General features: G+C 43.6%; 2 protein-coding genes across 2 annotated transcripts; both read right to left on the minus strand.

The window, feature by feature from the left end:
* Positions 1-13,913: 13,913 nt before the first annotated feature.
* Positions 13,914-14,378, minus strand: LOC143746174 (histone H2B-like). The gene has a single exon (XM_077237936.1). The coding sequence runs from the start codon at positions 14,332-14,334 to the stop codon at positions 13,960-13,962; it is 375 nt and encodes a 124-aa protein (XP_077094051.1). The 5' UTR covers positions 14,335-14,378; the 3' UTR covers positions 13,914-13,959.
* A 791-nt stretch (positions 14,379-15,169) lies between these two features.
* LOC143746172 (histone H4) lies at positions 15,170-15,559 on the minus strand. The gene has a single exon (XM_077237933.1). It carries the CDS (start codon positions 15,547-15,549, stop codon positions 15,238-15,240), a length of 312 nt encoding a protein of 103 aa, XP_077094048.1. The 5' UTR covers positions 15,550-15,559; the 3' UTR covers positions 15,170-15,237.
* Between the last annotated feature and the right edge of the window lie 167 nt (positions 15,560-15,726).

Consider the following 15,726-nt stretch of genomic DNA (forward strand, 5'->3'; position numbering starts at 1 on the left):
TGTCTCTGAATGCGGCTAAAGTAAAACATTGCAGAAAGTCCAAAATAAGTAATTACATAAATGATGTCTGTATTATGTATTGTTCATAATTATAATCTCACCAGCTGCTCTTTGTGTTTAGACTCAAATGCTGGTTTGAAAACACAGACAGAGTTTCCACTTCTTATAGTCTGTAACTCCTATGGTTCTTCTCGAATCCGCATCTCTGGAAAACAAAGACTGTGGAAGATTTTCCCTTCCGCTCCTTTCTTCAGTTTAACTGCGTCGCCTCATAAACGCCTCCTGAGTTTGGGCTTTGATTGCTGGATTAGCCTTATTTTATCAATTAATGATCTAAGAGCCTTTAAACATGTTGTCTTAAAGGTTAAGGAAAGATATAATGTTTAACTCTATTAATGTTAATGTCAACAATTTAATTTAATTGTTTCCACTCACCTAGTGAAGTCTTGTATGTTGTTACACAGCATGTCACAGTTGATTAATACACTGTCTCTCTCTCATCCTCCGTGCTGTTGCGTGTGTGGGTGTGGCCGCTGATTGTCATTGATTAGCGCCGCCAGCTGGTTCCACTTGTTTGTTCCTTTATATGTCAGTAACTGCTGTCTCATGTTGTCAGATCGTTGTGTGGTTTTCCTGGCGTGTTCTCTGTTCCTGTTCCCGTGTCTGTCATCTGGATTGTCTCTCGTTGTGTCAGTTCGTTTGGATACCCTTCACCTTCACTGGATCACAGAGCACCGTTTGGGATTACCACCGGATCACAGAGCCCCACCATTGGATCACAGAGCACCACCACCTGTTGTCCACCGAGGTCCCTGCGTCACTTCAACATCCAGCGCTGGTGTCCGCTCGACCACTCTTTTGTGTTGTGTGACGTTTGTGTGTGTACCTGTCTGATCGTATTGGAGATAATAAATAGCGTTTTTGCAATTGCATCCTGCCTCTGTCGTTCCGTAACAGAACGATCTGACCATATCATGGATGCAGCAGGCGCTACGAGCTGGGACAATTTTGCCTCTATGAGCACTACGAGAATGGATCAACAGAAAGAGTCTATCGCCAACACAGGTCGGGCGGTCCAAGCGCTTGTGACGCAGGTGTCCGAGCTCACCCAACAGCTTCAACAACTAAGAGCTCCCACTGCGCCGCGCCCACACCGCCCGTTCAACCCGTTCCACCGGAGCCGCACCATCATCGAGAGGCATGACTACCAACGCCAAAAGGGTATGCAGGTGAACCCGAATTTTGCAGAGCTTTCCTGACTCGTTGTTCTATGCATTTTGCCTTACAGCCCCAGACGTTCAGTCAAGAACAACCTAAAGTGGCGTTTGTCATCACTCTGCTCTCTGGCAAGGCTGCTCTTTGGGGAACGGCGGTGTGGGAGAATCAAGACCCATGCTGCGCCTCGTTCCAGGCACTCTCCGAGGAGATGAAGAGGGTTTTCGATCGCGCGGCAGCGGGTAGGGAGGCGGCCAGACTACTCTCTGATCTCCGCCAATATTCTCCGCCAATATTCTACCCAGTTCCGCACTCTGGCTGCAAAGTGCCGATGGAACGACGAGGCACAGTGGGATAGATTCCTGCATGGGTTGGCTGACCATGTCCAACGGGAGATTTATATGCTGGACCTGCCACCTCGTCTTAATGGACTCATTGAACTGGCATTGAGAGTGGATGCCTGCCTGAGTAGAATGGGTCGCTTCCAGCATAACCAGCAATTTCGCGGTGCGAAGGGTTCGCGCGCTGACTACATGGACACGGTCAGCCCCGTCTACGATCCTGAGCCCATGCAGGTGGGTAGAGCTCGGCTTTCCCGGGAGGAGAGAGAACGGCGGAGATCCCAAGGACTGTGTCTGTACTGCGGGAAGACGGGTCACTTTATCCACTCGTGCCTGGTAAAAGATCAAGCCCGGTAGTAACAATGAGGCTACTATCGGGTGGGATCTCCGCCAAGAAGACCTCATCACCGTCATCATCTACTCTCCTCCCAGTAAGACTAAGGTGGGCAACCCACAAGCACGACACTAAGGCTTTACTGGATTCGGGGGCAGAAGGTAATTTTATGGACTCTGGACTGGCACAACGTCTTCACATTCCTGTTTCCACTCTCACGGACAAGATCGCCGTCAATGCGCTCAATGGACAACAACTTCCCAACATTTCACATGCCACTGAACCTATCACTCTCACTACATCTGGCAATCACACTGAGACAATAACATTCCTCCTCATGGACTCTCCACTTACACCTATTGTACTTGGTCACCCGTGGCTCACACAACACAATCCCAGAATCGATTGGGGTCACAATTCTGTATCTATGTGGAGTAATATGTGTCATGCGTCATGTCTAGTGTCTGCGTGCTCGTCTGTACCAGTCTCTGTGTTCAAGGAGGAGGCGGTGAATTTGTCTAATGTGCCCGAGGAGTACCAGGACCTGAGGGAAGTGTTCAGTAAGTCTTGCGCTGCTTCTCTTCCTCCGCATTGTCCCTATGACTGTGCCATAGACTTAGTGCCGGGTGAGTCTCCGCCTAAGGGCAAATTATATTCACTTTCTGTTCCAGAGAGGGAGGCTATGGAGAAATATATTTCTGATTCTCTAGCATCCAAGTTCATTCGTCCTTCCTCATCTCCTGCGGGGGCGGGATTCTTTTTTGTGGGGAAAAAGGATGGATCTCTGCGACCATGTATTGATTACCGGGGGTTGAACAACATCACGGTAAAGAATACTTATCCTTTGCCGTTGATGTCTTCAGCCTTCGAGCGGTTACAGGGAGCATCCATCTTCACTAAACTGGATTTACGTAACGCTTATCATTTGGTTCGCATAAGGAAGGGCGATAAATGGAAGACCACGTTCAATACCCCTAGGGGGCACTTTGAATACTTGGTCATGCCGTTCGGGGTGTCCAACTCCCCGGCGCTCTTCCAGGCACTCGTCAATGACCTGTTGAGAGATATGGTCGACCAATTCATATATGTTTACCTGGATGACATATTGATTTTTTCATCTTCTCTCCAGGAACACGTTCAGCACGTCACACGAGTGCTTCAGAGATTGTTAGAGAATGGGCTTTTTGTCAAGGCGGAGAAATGCGTTTTTTTAATGCACAGTCTGTTCCTTTCCTAGGGTACATCATCTCGTCTGAGGGAATGCGTATGGATCCTGATAAGGTTAAGGCTGTGATTGATTTGCCAAGTCCAGATTCCCGTAAGGCCCTACAGAGGTTCCTGGGGTTCGCAACCTCAGCCAACTAGCCGCGCCTCTGACTGCCTTGACCTCCCCCAGAACGACGTTCAGGTTGTCCGATACAGCCAAGGCTGTAAACTTAAAAAACTCTAAACTTAAGAGCCGCTTTGTTTCGGCACCCATCCTCGTTGCCCCTGATCCATCACGTCAGTTCCTGGTGGAGGTCGACGTGTCAGAGGTGGGTGTAGGAGCAGTTCTTTCCCAACATTCTTCCACAGACGACAAGATGCACCCTTGCGCGTTTTTGTCCCATCAAAAACCCATCATTTATCACCTGCCGAGCGTAACTATGACATTGGTAACAGAGAGTTGTTGGCAGTCAAGTTAGAGCTGGAAGAATGGCGTCACTGGTTAGAAGGGTCAGGGGTACCTTTTATCGTATGGACCGATCACAAGAATCTAGAGTATATTAGAACCGCCAAAAGACTCAACTCTAGACAGGCTAGATGGACACTTTTTTTCGGACGTTTTGACTTTTCTCTTTCGTACCGCCCAGGTTCCAAAAACATCAAACCCTTATTCTTTATCTCGAATTTTTGACCAATCCGAACGCCCGTCCACTCCTGAGTGTATTTTACCCGAGACTTTAGTCGTCTCCACTCTTATGTGGGCGGTCGAATCGAAGGTCATGAAGGCCTTAGAAGGGGTAACGCCTCCGCCCGATTGCCCACCAAATCGCTTATTTGTGCCAGAGGAGTGTCGGTCCGACGTTATTCAGTGGGGGCATTGTTCCAGCGTGGCCTGTCATCCAGGAGCTATTCGCACCAGTTTTTTGGTAAAGCAACGATTCTGGTGGCCACTTATGGCTCGTGACATCCGCAGTTTTGTCTTGGCTTGCTCGGTTTGTGCCACTGGTAAATCCTCCAAACGACCCCCAGATGGGTTACTCCAACCGCTGTCTGTCCCTTCGAGACCCTGGTCCCACATTGCGCTAGATTTTATCACTGCCCTCCCGGCCCTCCCAGAGCAAGGCGGTCGTTTTGAACGTCGTGGACCAGTTCTCGAAGGCGGCTCACTTTATTCCCTTGCCCAAATTACCCTCCACCAAGGAGACAGCGGTAACTGTTATAGATCATGTCTTTCACTTACAGGGCCTCCCGATGGACGTGGTTTCTGACAGGGGTCCCCAGTTTGTGTCCAAATTTTGGCAAGAGTTTTGTAAGTTACTGGGGGCGACTGTCAGTCTTTCTTCGGGGTTCCATCCCCAAAGCAATGATCAAACCGAGAGAGCCAACCAAGATTTGGAGAGAGTGTTGCGATGTTTGGTTTCCAAGAATACTTCCTCCTGGAGCCAACAACTTTTTATGGTGGAGTACGCACACAACTCGTTGCCAGTGTCATCCACGGGCCTTACGCCGTTTGAAGGTAGCTTAGGTTACCAGCCACCAGTTTTTGCCAGTACGGAATCCGAGGTCGCGGTCCCCTGGCTTTCTTCCAAGAACATTCCTCTCCAATCCGTATCTAACAAGCTTGCTCCTAAATTTATCGGCCCATTCCCTGTCACCAAGATCATTAGTCCGGTGGCAGTCCGACTCAAACTTCCTCCTGCGTACAGGAGAATTCATCCCGCCTTCCATGTGTCCAAAATTAAACCTGTGTTTCATGCACCCATTAATTAACACAAGGGCAGAAACAGTGTCAGGTTACAGGGCATGATAAGGAGATTTTACGACCTCCGAGGAATGTGGCCACATACTCAAGAGAGAGACTATGAAACAGAAACCCTCTTTAAAACAGACTTTGCCGCATTAATCATAGACTAACTGATCTATAAATGAACATGCATAAAACTGTGAAAGAAACAGTGTAAATGGTTTACTGTCTCGTGTACTATTAGGTATATATTATGGTATGTATCCTGGTATACAACCAACTAACGATCAATGTAACCTCACCTGTATCATGCCTCCTACCTAATTAATCCTCATTTAATGACTCACACTTTGATGTACATCACCTTCTTCTAGAATGCAGTGTGATTCAGTGTTATAGCTATCTGAGCATTAATGAAGGTATAATCATGCTAGGGACAAAGATCCGTAAATCAACTAAGAGCCACCTTCCCTCTCAGTTCAAGTTCAAGTTTATTTATATAGCACGTTTAAGAACAACCATGATTGACCAAAGTGCTTAACAAAATTCAAGATAAAAAATAAACTAAAATAAAAATACACAAACAATACACAATATACAATAAAAATAAGCAACAATAGGTCAAGATATCAAAGCTCAACTTGAATTGAAAGCCAAGGCATAATAATGGGTCTTAAGCAAGGACTTGAATGTTACAATGGTCCGAGCTTTCCTTACATGAATAGGTAAACTATTCCAGAGGTGTGGAGCAGCCACTGCAAAGGCTCTGTCACCTTTATTCTTCAACCTAGATCTGGGCACATCGAGGAGCAACTGATCACAAGACCTCAGTGCTCTGACAGGTGTATGGAAATGTAAGAGCTCCGTTAAATAAGACGGTGACAACCCATTTAAAATTTTAAAAACCGTTAGTACAATTTTAAATTCAATCCTGAAACAAACAGGAAGCCAGTGCAGCGTGGCTAAGACCGGTGAAATATGGTCGCGCTTTTTAGTCCCGGTTAGAAGTCGAGCTGCTGCGTTCTGGACTAACTGTAACCGACGAAGGGATGACTGCTCCAATCCAACATACAAAGAATTACAGTAGTCTAAACGGGACATAATAAAAGCATGTATGACTCTTTCAAAGTCTTTGCGTATCAGGTATTGCTTGACCTTCGCCAGAAGCCTCAGCTGAAAAAAACTGGTTTTAACAACTGAACTAATCTGTTTATCAAATTTAAAAGCATTATCAAAAATCACACCCAGATTCTTGGTAAAAGGTCGAACATGCGATCCTAAAATACCAAGAGCATCTACACAGACATTAAAATGTACCGCACGACCAAACACAACAATTTCAGTCTTATTATCATTTAGAGAGAGAAAGTTCTGATTCAACCAAATTTTTAGTTCACTCAAGCAGTTCAGCAAAGGTTGAAGATTATCCTTCTCATTGTTTTTTACAGGCAAATACATTTGAACATCATCAGCAAAGCAGTGAAAAGAAATGTTATGTTTTTTAAAAATGGACCCTAATGGCAGCATATACAAAGAAAAGAGCATAGGTCCCAAAATGGAACATTGGGGGACCCCACAAGAAAGAGGAGCAACCGATGAAGAGCAATTCCCAAGGTGGACAGCAAAACTCCTATCTGCCAGATATGATTCAAACCATTTAAGGGCTAAGCCTGTAATGCCAACACTTTGTTTGAGCCGGGATAAGAGGATAGAGTGGCTGACGGTGTCAAAGGCAGAGCTCAAGTCTAAGAGCACTAAAACAGCAGATTTTCCTGAATCGACTGCTAAGAGAAGATCGTTATAAACTCTTAGAAGGGCAGTTTCGGTACTGTGGCGGGGTTTAAAACCAGACTGGAATTTTTCGTAAATACTAAATTCATCTAAAAATGATTGAAGTTGATTAAAAACTACCTTCTCCAAAACTTTAGATAAAAATGGAAGTTTAGAAATGGGTCTAAAATTAGACAAAACTGAAGGATCCAAATTTTTCTTTTTTAAAAGTGGTTGGACAACAGCATGTTTAAAAGCAGCTGGAACAACCCCTGAGCAGAGAGAAGCATTAATCATAGATAGAATACTAGGCCCAACAGTGTTAAAAACATCTTTGAATAAGCGAGCAGGGATACTGTCCAGCAGACAGTTTGCCGGACGAAGTTGCTTAACTACGTCAGAGAGACCATGCAGCGTAACTGGCTCAAACTGCTGGAAGACAGCTGGGCATACTGTGTGAACAGAGGGGTCACTGGTAGAAGTAGGGGATGAAAAGCTCAGGCCAGAAATTTTATCTATGAAGTATATCAGGAAGTTTTCACACAACAATGTGGATGGCACAGCACAGACAGTTTCACAAGGGTTAACAAGAGAATTAAACACTTTAAAAAGAACCTGAGGCCTCTGTGTATTATTTGCAACCAGGAGAGATAAAAACTGAGTTTTAGCAGATTTAACTGCTCCCTGGTATTTATGTAATGTGTCCTTTAAAATTTGAAATGAAACTTGGAGTTTGTCCTTTTTCCACTTTCTCTCAGCTGTTCTGCAGGCACGCCTGAGAGATCGGGTATGGTCATTTAACCAAGGTTCTGTTAGTGCTTTAGTGCGTTTAACTCTTAGTGGAGCAACAAAGTCAAGTATATCAATACAAATAGAATTAAAGAGATTAGTGTGTTCATCCACATTGAGATTACAATCTTCAAGATTGTACAGCACTGAGTCTTTAAAGGCAGCAGAAAACTGTGAGGCAGTTAAAGGGTTAATTGCACGCACACTGCGTGCGGGCACAACAGGCAAAGTGTCCGAACAGGGGCCAACTACAGTAAATACAACAGGCAGATGATCCGACATACAAGTGTCACAAATTTCACTAATGGCCACATCTAAGCCATAAGACAGCACAAGGTCCAGAGTATGACCTTTTTCATGTGTCGGGCCAGTGACAGACTGCACAAGATTAAAAGAATCAATTAGATTAAGAAAATCCTTAGACAAAGGTCTGGATTCGCAACACACATGTATATTAAAATCACCAACAATTATAAAATGGTCATATTTCAATGCAATCCCAGCCACAAAGTCAGCAAAATTCTGAATAAAATCCTTGTTAAACTTAGGAGGTCTATACACCACCGCACATAGTATGATCGCAGGAAGATTAGTCTCAAACAGCTGCAGCTCAAAGCTAGAGCAACTGTCAAACGGAATCTCCCGACACTGAAAGGTACATTTAAACACAGAGGCTAGTCCTCCACCTCTACCTGTGATCCGAGGGGAGCTGAGGAATCCACATTGGGGAGGAAGAAGTTCTGAAAAAGACGTGAGCTCACCATCATGAAGCCAGGTTTCTGTTAAGAACATAAAATCCAGCTCCCGAGAAGTGAAGAAGTCATTGAGGAGAAAAGTCTTGTTAGCTATCGATCTAGCATTAAACAAAGCCAGACGAAGAGACATGTCACCTTTCTGATTGGTCGAGTTCAACCCTTAGGGGAGGATCTTTTCCAGGCCTTATTAGAGACAGTCCACATGTGACCTCCCTCTCTTAGTTCTTTCATCCAGCCGCAACACTGTTCTGGTGATACTGGGGAGCCCCCTCCCCCTCCACGGGGGCCCCAGGGCCCAGCAGGCCTCGATTCCAACCAGATATGGGCTCAGGCAGGAGAGAGATGACTCTCTCACAAAGAACCAAGGACAATCTCAAGAGTTTTGGAACAAAGACTCCAACCAACAACGACTCCAATCACCCGTCCTTCCGACTTCCTCACTTCTCCTGGGTGCTCGGCGTGGCCTCAACAGATACCCAGGCCTTGACCAAACCAGTCATGCGTTCCTGGAGAAAGAGAATGCTCAACCAACTTCCACTTGACACTGCCGGAACCATCAACGACTTCAATTTTCAACAACTTCAAGAATTGTTCCCATTACACATGCAAGTATTCAATTTAATGAAATGTGAAAATGAAATTCTGATGGTTCTTCTCATAGACCCTCTTCTATGAGGGTTGGTGGTTCAATCCCCGGGTTCCACCTGACCAAGTGTCGAGGTGTCCATGAGCAAGACACCTAACCCCAACTGCTCCCGACGAGCTGGGTGGCGCCTTGCATGGCTGACACCGCCGTCGGTGTATGAATGTGTGTATGAATGGGTGAATGTGAGGCAAATATGTAAAGCGCTTTGGTGGCCATTCGGTCTGTGAAAGCGCTATATCAATGCAGTCCATTTACCATTTACCATATGTATTCATGTGTGTATGTTGTTTAGTTTATTTATATTCATATAAATATCTATATTTAGTTAATAAAACTTGTACATAATATGTATTTGGTTCTGTTTTGTTTGCAATACAAGTCACTTTACGATCACGGTTTTTGCTACTGGCTCAAAGTACTGTACAGGCGAAGAAATAATTATTCTTCTGTGGCAATGGAAGATACCCTTTTCTTAGAATAAATTAATAATCAAAAGAGTTCGTTGGAATAACTGATTAATTGATTGTAATTTACTGACCCAAATATTTATAATTAATAATAAGATATTATTGATTATTAATATTTCCAAAAAGCTGAGTTCCTTACATCATTTTCCTTCTCCTGTGCACTGAAACCACTGAAGTCATCATCTTCATTGTCGGAGTTGAATAGCCTCAGAATTGCTTCATGCGATATTGGATCGTTTTCATTGTCGCTCTCGTCACTTTCATCTGGAGGCAAATCTTCCGCTGAGCCCTCTTCAACACGCAGCAGTCCAGCCTTTCGAAACCCGTTGATGATAGTGGATTTTTTGACAATGCTCCACGCTGTCAGGACCCACTGGCAAACTTGACCATAAGTTGCTCTTCGCATGCGGCCCGTTTTAGTGAAGGATTTCTCCCCACTTGTCATCCAAGCCTCCCACTGAACACGGAGCGCCAGCTTAAATGCACGATTTACACTGATGTCGAGTGGCTGCAAATACTTTGTTGTGCCCCCAGGAATCACAGCTGGAATTGAGTTTGACCTCTTGATGGCTTCTTTCACCGAATCTGTTATGTGGGCCCTCATGCTGTCCAAAACGAGCAATGCCTTGTTCCTGTGAAAGAATCCTTCCGGTCGCTTGTCGAAACACTCCGTATGCCATTCATGCATTAGGCTTTCCGTCATCCATCCTTTCTTGTTGACTTTCACAACAATTCCTCTCGGGAATTGTTCTTTTGGCATCGTCGTCCGTTTAAAAATCACCATCGGTGGAAGCTTTTCTCCCGATGCCGTGCAGCTCAGAACACAGGTAAAGTGCGTTTTTTCATGCCCAGGTGTTTTCAGCGTGACGGATGATTCGCCTTTCCTGTTGACAGTCCGAGTGAGAGGCAGGTCAAATGTCAGAGGAACCTCATCCATATTTATGATGTCGTGCGGGCCAATGGAATGCTCCGCTATCTTTGCATCAGAGAATTTGCGGAAGTTTGAAACTTTTTCCTCGTAGTCGGGAGGGAGCTGCTGACATAGACTCGTCCGTACCCTGATGGACAGGCCTTTACGTCTCATAAATCTGAGACACCACGATGGTCCACCTCTAAAATCCTCACACTTCATTGTGGTAGCGATTGTTTTGGCTTTCAGTCGGATCTGCACAGTTGAAACACCTCGGCCGTCTGCTCTCTGTGTGTTGACCCAGTCTTCAAGCTCATTTTCTAGTTTGGGCCATCTACTTTTCTTCCCTCTGAAAGCTTTAGTTGTCTTTTTGCACTGAGTCAATTCCTCACGCTGCTGTTTCCAACGTCTTATCATCGACTCATTAAGACCAAGCTCCCGTGCAGCAGCTCAATTTCCTTTTCCAACAGCCAGATCAATCGCCTTCAACTTGAAAGCTGCATCATATGCATTTCTCCGTGTCTTTGCCATGATGAGGGTGACAAAAATGACTACCGTAATCAGACTGATGGGAAGTTTGAGCGCGCTCGATTTAATCTAAACAGTAAACAAAAAAGTTGTTTGACCTTAACGGCAATTTCATTGGTCTAATGAAAGCTTCATGCATTCAAAAACTGAGCACGTCACAGAATGTGTTTTAAAAGAGAAAAAAGAAAAATTTGAAAGCGGTAAAAATCCATATATTAGCCGCATCATTGTTTAAGCCGCGAGGTTCAAAGCGTGGGAAAAAAGTTGCGGCTTATAGTCCGGAAATTACGGTACTTTAAAAATACCTTAACTGTACTTTAATTTTAAAAACATTTTATTAGCTTCATGCATCCTTTTTTATCAACACTTGAATGTTGGTTAGTTTCGTAAAAAAAGGCAACATTTTAAACAAAAAAGTTGAAAAAAAATCAAATTTTCGTCAAAGATACACCTTGATCAGATTCAGGACGATGATCAAAACACAGATGGAGTAGATCGAGTCCAACACTCCCAAAGCTTCACAGTCGTTTTCTCTTCATGTGTAACACTTCATTTAATTTGGAAAAATTAAGAAGTTTTGATTTACAGGCTGTTTAATGATTGATGATCACGTTATTTTACATTTGAGTGAGCAATCTTCACTTGTTTCAGCTGCTTCTTCTCCTGTGTTTCGAACCGGAGATTCTGTACTAGAAGATGTGTCATAGCGCCCCTACCATATAACAGTGAAAACATGGATAGCTGGAAAATTCAGTCCATGGTGGGGAAAGAGTAAAGTAGAATTAAAGTAAATTCATATGTACAATACCAGTGGACTAGCCTATACAAAAATTCAGATACGCAGAATTAGAAACATATCTGTTTTATATCAATATTTTCAAACAATGTAAGTTTCATAAGACTGTATATGAAAAACTATGTAAGAAAAGTATATTTAATAGGCTACTCGATCAAAAGAGCCAGGAGTACTTTGAATACTTAATTATACTTTTAAATATATCTCAATCAAAAGATTGAGAACAAGTAAAGGCCAAATATACTTGTATTATTCAAATATGCTGAATTGTAATTTTAATTATATTTCTAAAAAGTATATAAAATGTAGACTGAAAGTATGCTTTCTTATTTTTAGTTGAAAAGAAGTATACTTATAGAACTCTTGAATAAACTTATTTTTCGTGACGGTATCTGACTCTCTGCCCATTCATTTAGATAGGAGCCTGGTCTTGTTAGTCCGAAATAGCTGCCCGGAGGCGTTGCCAAGATGGCGGCCGAGTGGCATGACTTGCCTAAAAGGACTTTGTGCCCACTCTAAGTCAATAAGTTTCCTCAAAAGGGTGCTCACATGAGGATTCATTGTTGTCCGCTTCTTGGTGTTTGAGCCTCTTTCAGGATTGATGCCCAGCTCCTGTTAATAAGCAAAGATGGTTTCAGTTTTAAATAGACTGACTTACAATATCAAACTATGTATTGCAGACAGCATTTATCTGTCTGCTACTGTTTTACTATTTTTGTCATACTATTTTTTATTTGAGTCTGATACTGTTTTGCTCCTTCTATTTCAAGGATGCTCTTAGCTTTGCTTCACTTGAGTTAAATGAAGGTATTATTTTTTTTAAATTATTTTTTGTAAAGCTCTTTAGTCAGCCAGTGGCTGTTGTAAAATGTGCTATATCAATTAAATTAACTTGAAATATATCTAAACTGTGGCATAGTTAATCTAGTGTAAGGCCCTGTCCCATTTCTCCCCCCTTAAAACTTCAACTTGGTTTTGAGTGCCCTCGAAATTAAAGTCCCCTCAACAAGGGAAGTGGAGTTGAAGATCTTTCCCTATGAAATGGGACACCACTATATGCAAATTAGCACGGCAAACCTCACTACGTGACGCGCGGCAAACCTCACTACGTGACGCGCAGCGTTAACGTGTCTACTACTATTTTCATTCAGAAAATGCCGGTTCCAGCTGTTGTGTGGCCTGTGTTCGTTTATCTACGTCTGATGAATCAACAGAGACATGTGGAATATAGAAGACGCATTCGCCATATTTTTGTCTGTATTTAATCGTTTAGACGCGCACATGAAACCCAAAATATAGTTCGCTTGTCTAGTTGCAGTCCGTTTCCGAGCGTTCGCCGCCATGGGAACAGGGTCAACGTCTCTTGCGCAGATCATTGTGTTTATAATAGCACTTTTTACAGTCAAACACCTCCCGCAATTTAGAATCAGCAATTTTACAACAATCACTGATTGTGCTCAGTGCAGTTTGGGTTTAACGTTAGGGAGAATTTCATCTTTTTCTTCACAGCGCGCTGTCATTTCTCCAGCTGTAAAGAAAAAGATGAAGCACTAACGTTAGACGAACGTGGCTAGTTTTTAATAGTTTTACCTCACATCTTCTTTTTATAATCCTTGGAAGCCAAAATCGAAAATAAAATTAGATGAACCAGATCAGATGTATATTTGATGGGCAGACTCTCTCGAAGCACTCGGCAGATATCATGAACATCGTCGGATAGATAGCTTTGTGAAATATTTTCTAACATTAGTGTTCAAAACTTAACAGTCCATTGGATGTGCATCAAACTAACATATTCCAACATATTTAGAAATTTTAACATGCTTATTTGTGAAAATATACTTCAATTCTTCCTTTCCAGCGGTGTCCGCCATCTTGTTTAAAAACATTTGGCTTGCAAGTCCGCAAGGTATCCTGGGTAATTTCATCTTCCACTTCGTTTTAAGCCTGCATCGGACCGCACTATGGTTTGAGGGTTGATTTTAAGGGGAGAATAGCACTCCCCCTTGCTCTTTAGAGTATTGGGACACCCTACCCCTATACGAGAACGCGCAAAAACAAGGGTTAGGGCAGAAATCTAGGGTAAGGGGAGGTATTGGGACAGGCCCTAAGTGTTTTTAAGTTAATTATCCAACACTAAAAAACTAAATTATAAAACTATATTAAATACGCCATTATCTCTGAATGGTCTAATCTACCATTAATTAATCTGTTGTCTACTTAAACTAGTTGTCATTTTTTGCAAAACAACAGGTCACTAGTTTTAGATAAAACATCAAACGACAATCACAAGATCGCTTTAAAAAAAATAAGGTTACTACAAAAATTGTTCAACACATTTAACACTTAAAGTTTAAAATATTAAGTTTTCCAATAAGATTCTGCAAGCATCATCAGCTCTTTTACAGGATGTTGTGAGTGGCTCTTAAAAGAGCCTTTGTGTGAGCGCCTCTGGCCTCTACTTGGAGCTGGTGTACTTGGTGACGGCCTTGGTGCCCTCAGACACGGCGTGTTTGGCCAGCTCTCCGGGCAGCAGCAGACGCACGGCGGTCTGGATCTCTCTCGACGTGATGGTGGAGCGCTTGTTGTAGTGAGCGAGACGAGACGCCTCACCGGCGATGCGCTCGAAGATGTCGTTGACGAAAGAGTTCATGATGCCCATCGCCTTGGAGGAGATGCCGGTGTCAGGGTGAACCTGCTTCAGCACTTTGTAGACGTAGATGGCGTAGCTCTCCTTCCTGGACTTTCTGCGCTTCTTCCCTCCCTTCGCGGCGCTCTTGGTGACGGCCTTCTTGGAGCCTTTCTTAGGCGCGGGCTTGGCTGGTTCAGGCATGATGAGGAATGATCTCAGAGCTGACGAGTCAGTGTGAAGAACTCAGCAGCGACACTGAGGCTTTTATTCACTGCACTATGCTAATTTACAAGGAGACACGGAACCTTCTGATTTCCTGTTTTCATTGGCCGAACCTATAAACTCGTGTTTGATTGGACAACTCAAAGCATCACGAGCGGTACGAGGGCCAATCACAGGAAATGATTGCACCGCCCCCAGTGTTACCTTTGTTTCATTTCCGCTCTTTTTATTTATAGATTTTAGTAATATTCTGATAAAATAAGCGGTTCTTGACACATAGTGTGCACCATCGTTTAATTAAAACCCCTTACAAACACATTTCAAGGAGTTTTGGAGAAAAGAGATCAATAATGGTCAGTCTCGTTTTAAAAGCAGCTTTTTCTCAGAACTACAGTAATAGCAAATAGAAGCCCATTTGAATAACAAAAATAAACATTTTCAATTTTGCTTAGATAAGTATAATTTATAATCTAATTGGGTAGAGACTATTGTAAGATGCTGATATCTGTACATATATATCATACAATACATATCTTTAACTGTAAGCCCTCATTAATAAAGCCTAATGACTTAATATTTACTTAGCTAACGCTTTTATCCAAAGCGACTTACAATTGAATATATGTCAGAGGTCGCACGCCTCTGGAGCAACTAGGGGTTAAGTGTCTTACTCAAGGACACATTGGTGTCTCACAGTGGATTCAAACCCGGGTCTCTCACACCAAAGGCATGCGTCTTATCCATTGCGCCATCACACCTCTCCAATAATAGCCATTTTATAAGTTTTGTTGAACACTGCTAAAACAATGGACTCTTTAAATGGCAGGATGTGTGGCTCTTAAAAGAGCCGTTGGAATCGTTAGTTTCTCCTGTTTCAGGCGTTTATCCCCCGAAGCCGTACAAGGTGCGTCCCTGTCGCTTCAGCGCGTACACGACATCCATGGCGGTGACGGTCTTCCTCTTGGCGTGCTCGGTGTAGGTGACGGCATCGCGGATCACGTTCTCCAGAAACACCTTCAACACACCGCGGGTCTCCTCGTAGATCAGCCCGGAGATGCGCTTGACTCCGCCGCGGCGAGCCAGACGCCGAATGGCGGGTTTGGTGATTCCCTGGATGTTATCGCGCAGAACTTTACGATGACGCTTCGCGCCTCCTTTACCAAGACCTTTCCCACCTTTGCCTCTTCCAGACATATTCACAAGATCGTTGAGGTGATACACTGAGAATGAAGAATGGATGATAAGTGTTGAGGGAGGCATTTTATACTAGCTTACAGGACCTGACAGAAACCAGCACTGCGTCGTATAGCGCGCCCCTCCCCCAAAATATAGAGCGCGATCTGCAGGAGCCTTTCACTTGTTTTATAATAA

Source organism: Siphateles boraxobius, unplaced genomic scaffold (assembly GCF_051911475.1).
Source record: "Siphateles boraxobius isolate OS27281-9 unplaced genomic scaffold, OSU_SipBor_1 214, whole genome shotgun sequence".
Lineage (NCBI taxonomy): Eukaryota > Metazoa > Chordata > Actinopteri > Cypriniformes > Leuciscidae > Siphateles > Siphateles boraxobius.

Excerpts from the sequence above, each read along its gene's own strand:
- LOC143746174 (XM_077237936.1), bottom strand. The coding sequence starts at position 14,334 with ATGCCTGAACCAGCCAAGCCCGCGCCTAAGAAAGGCTCCAAGAAGGCC.
- LOC143746172 (XM_077237933.1), bottom strand. The coding sequence starts at position 15,549 with ATGTCTGGAAGAGGCAAAGGTGGGAAAGGTCTTGGTAAAGGAGGCGCG.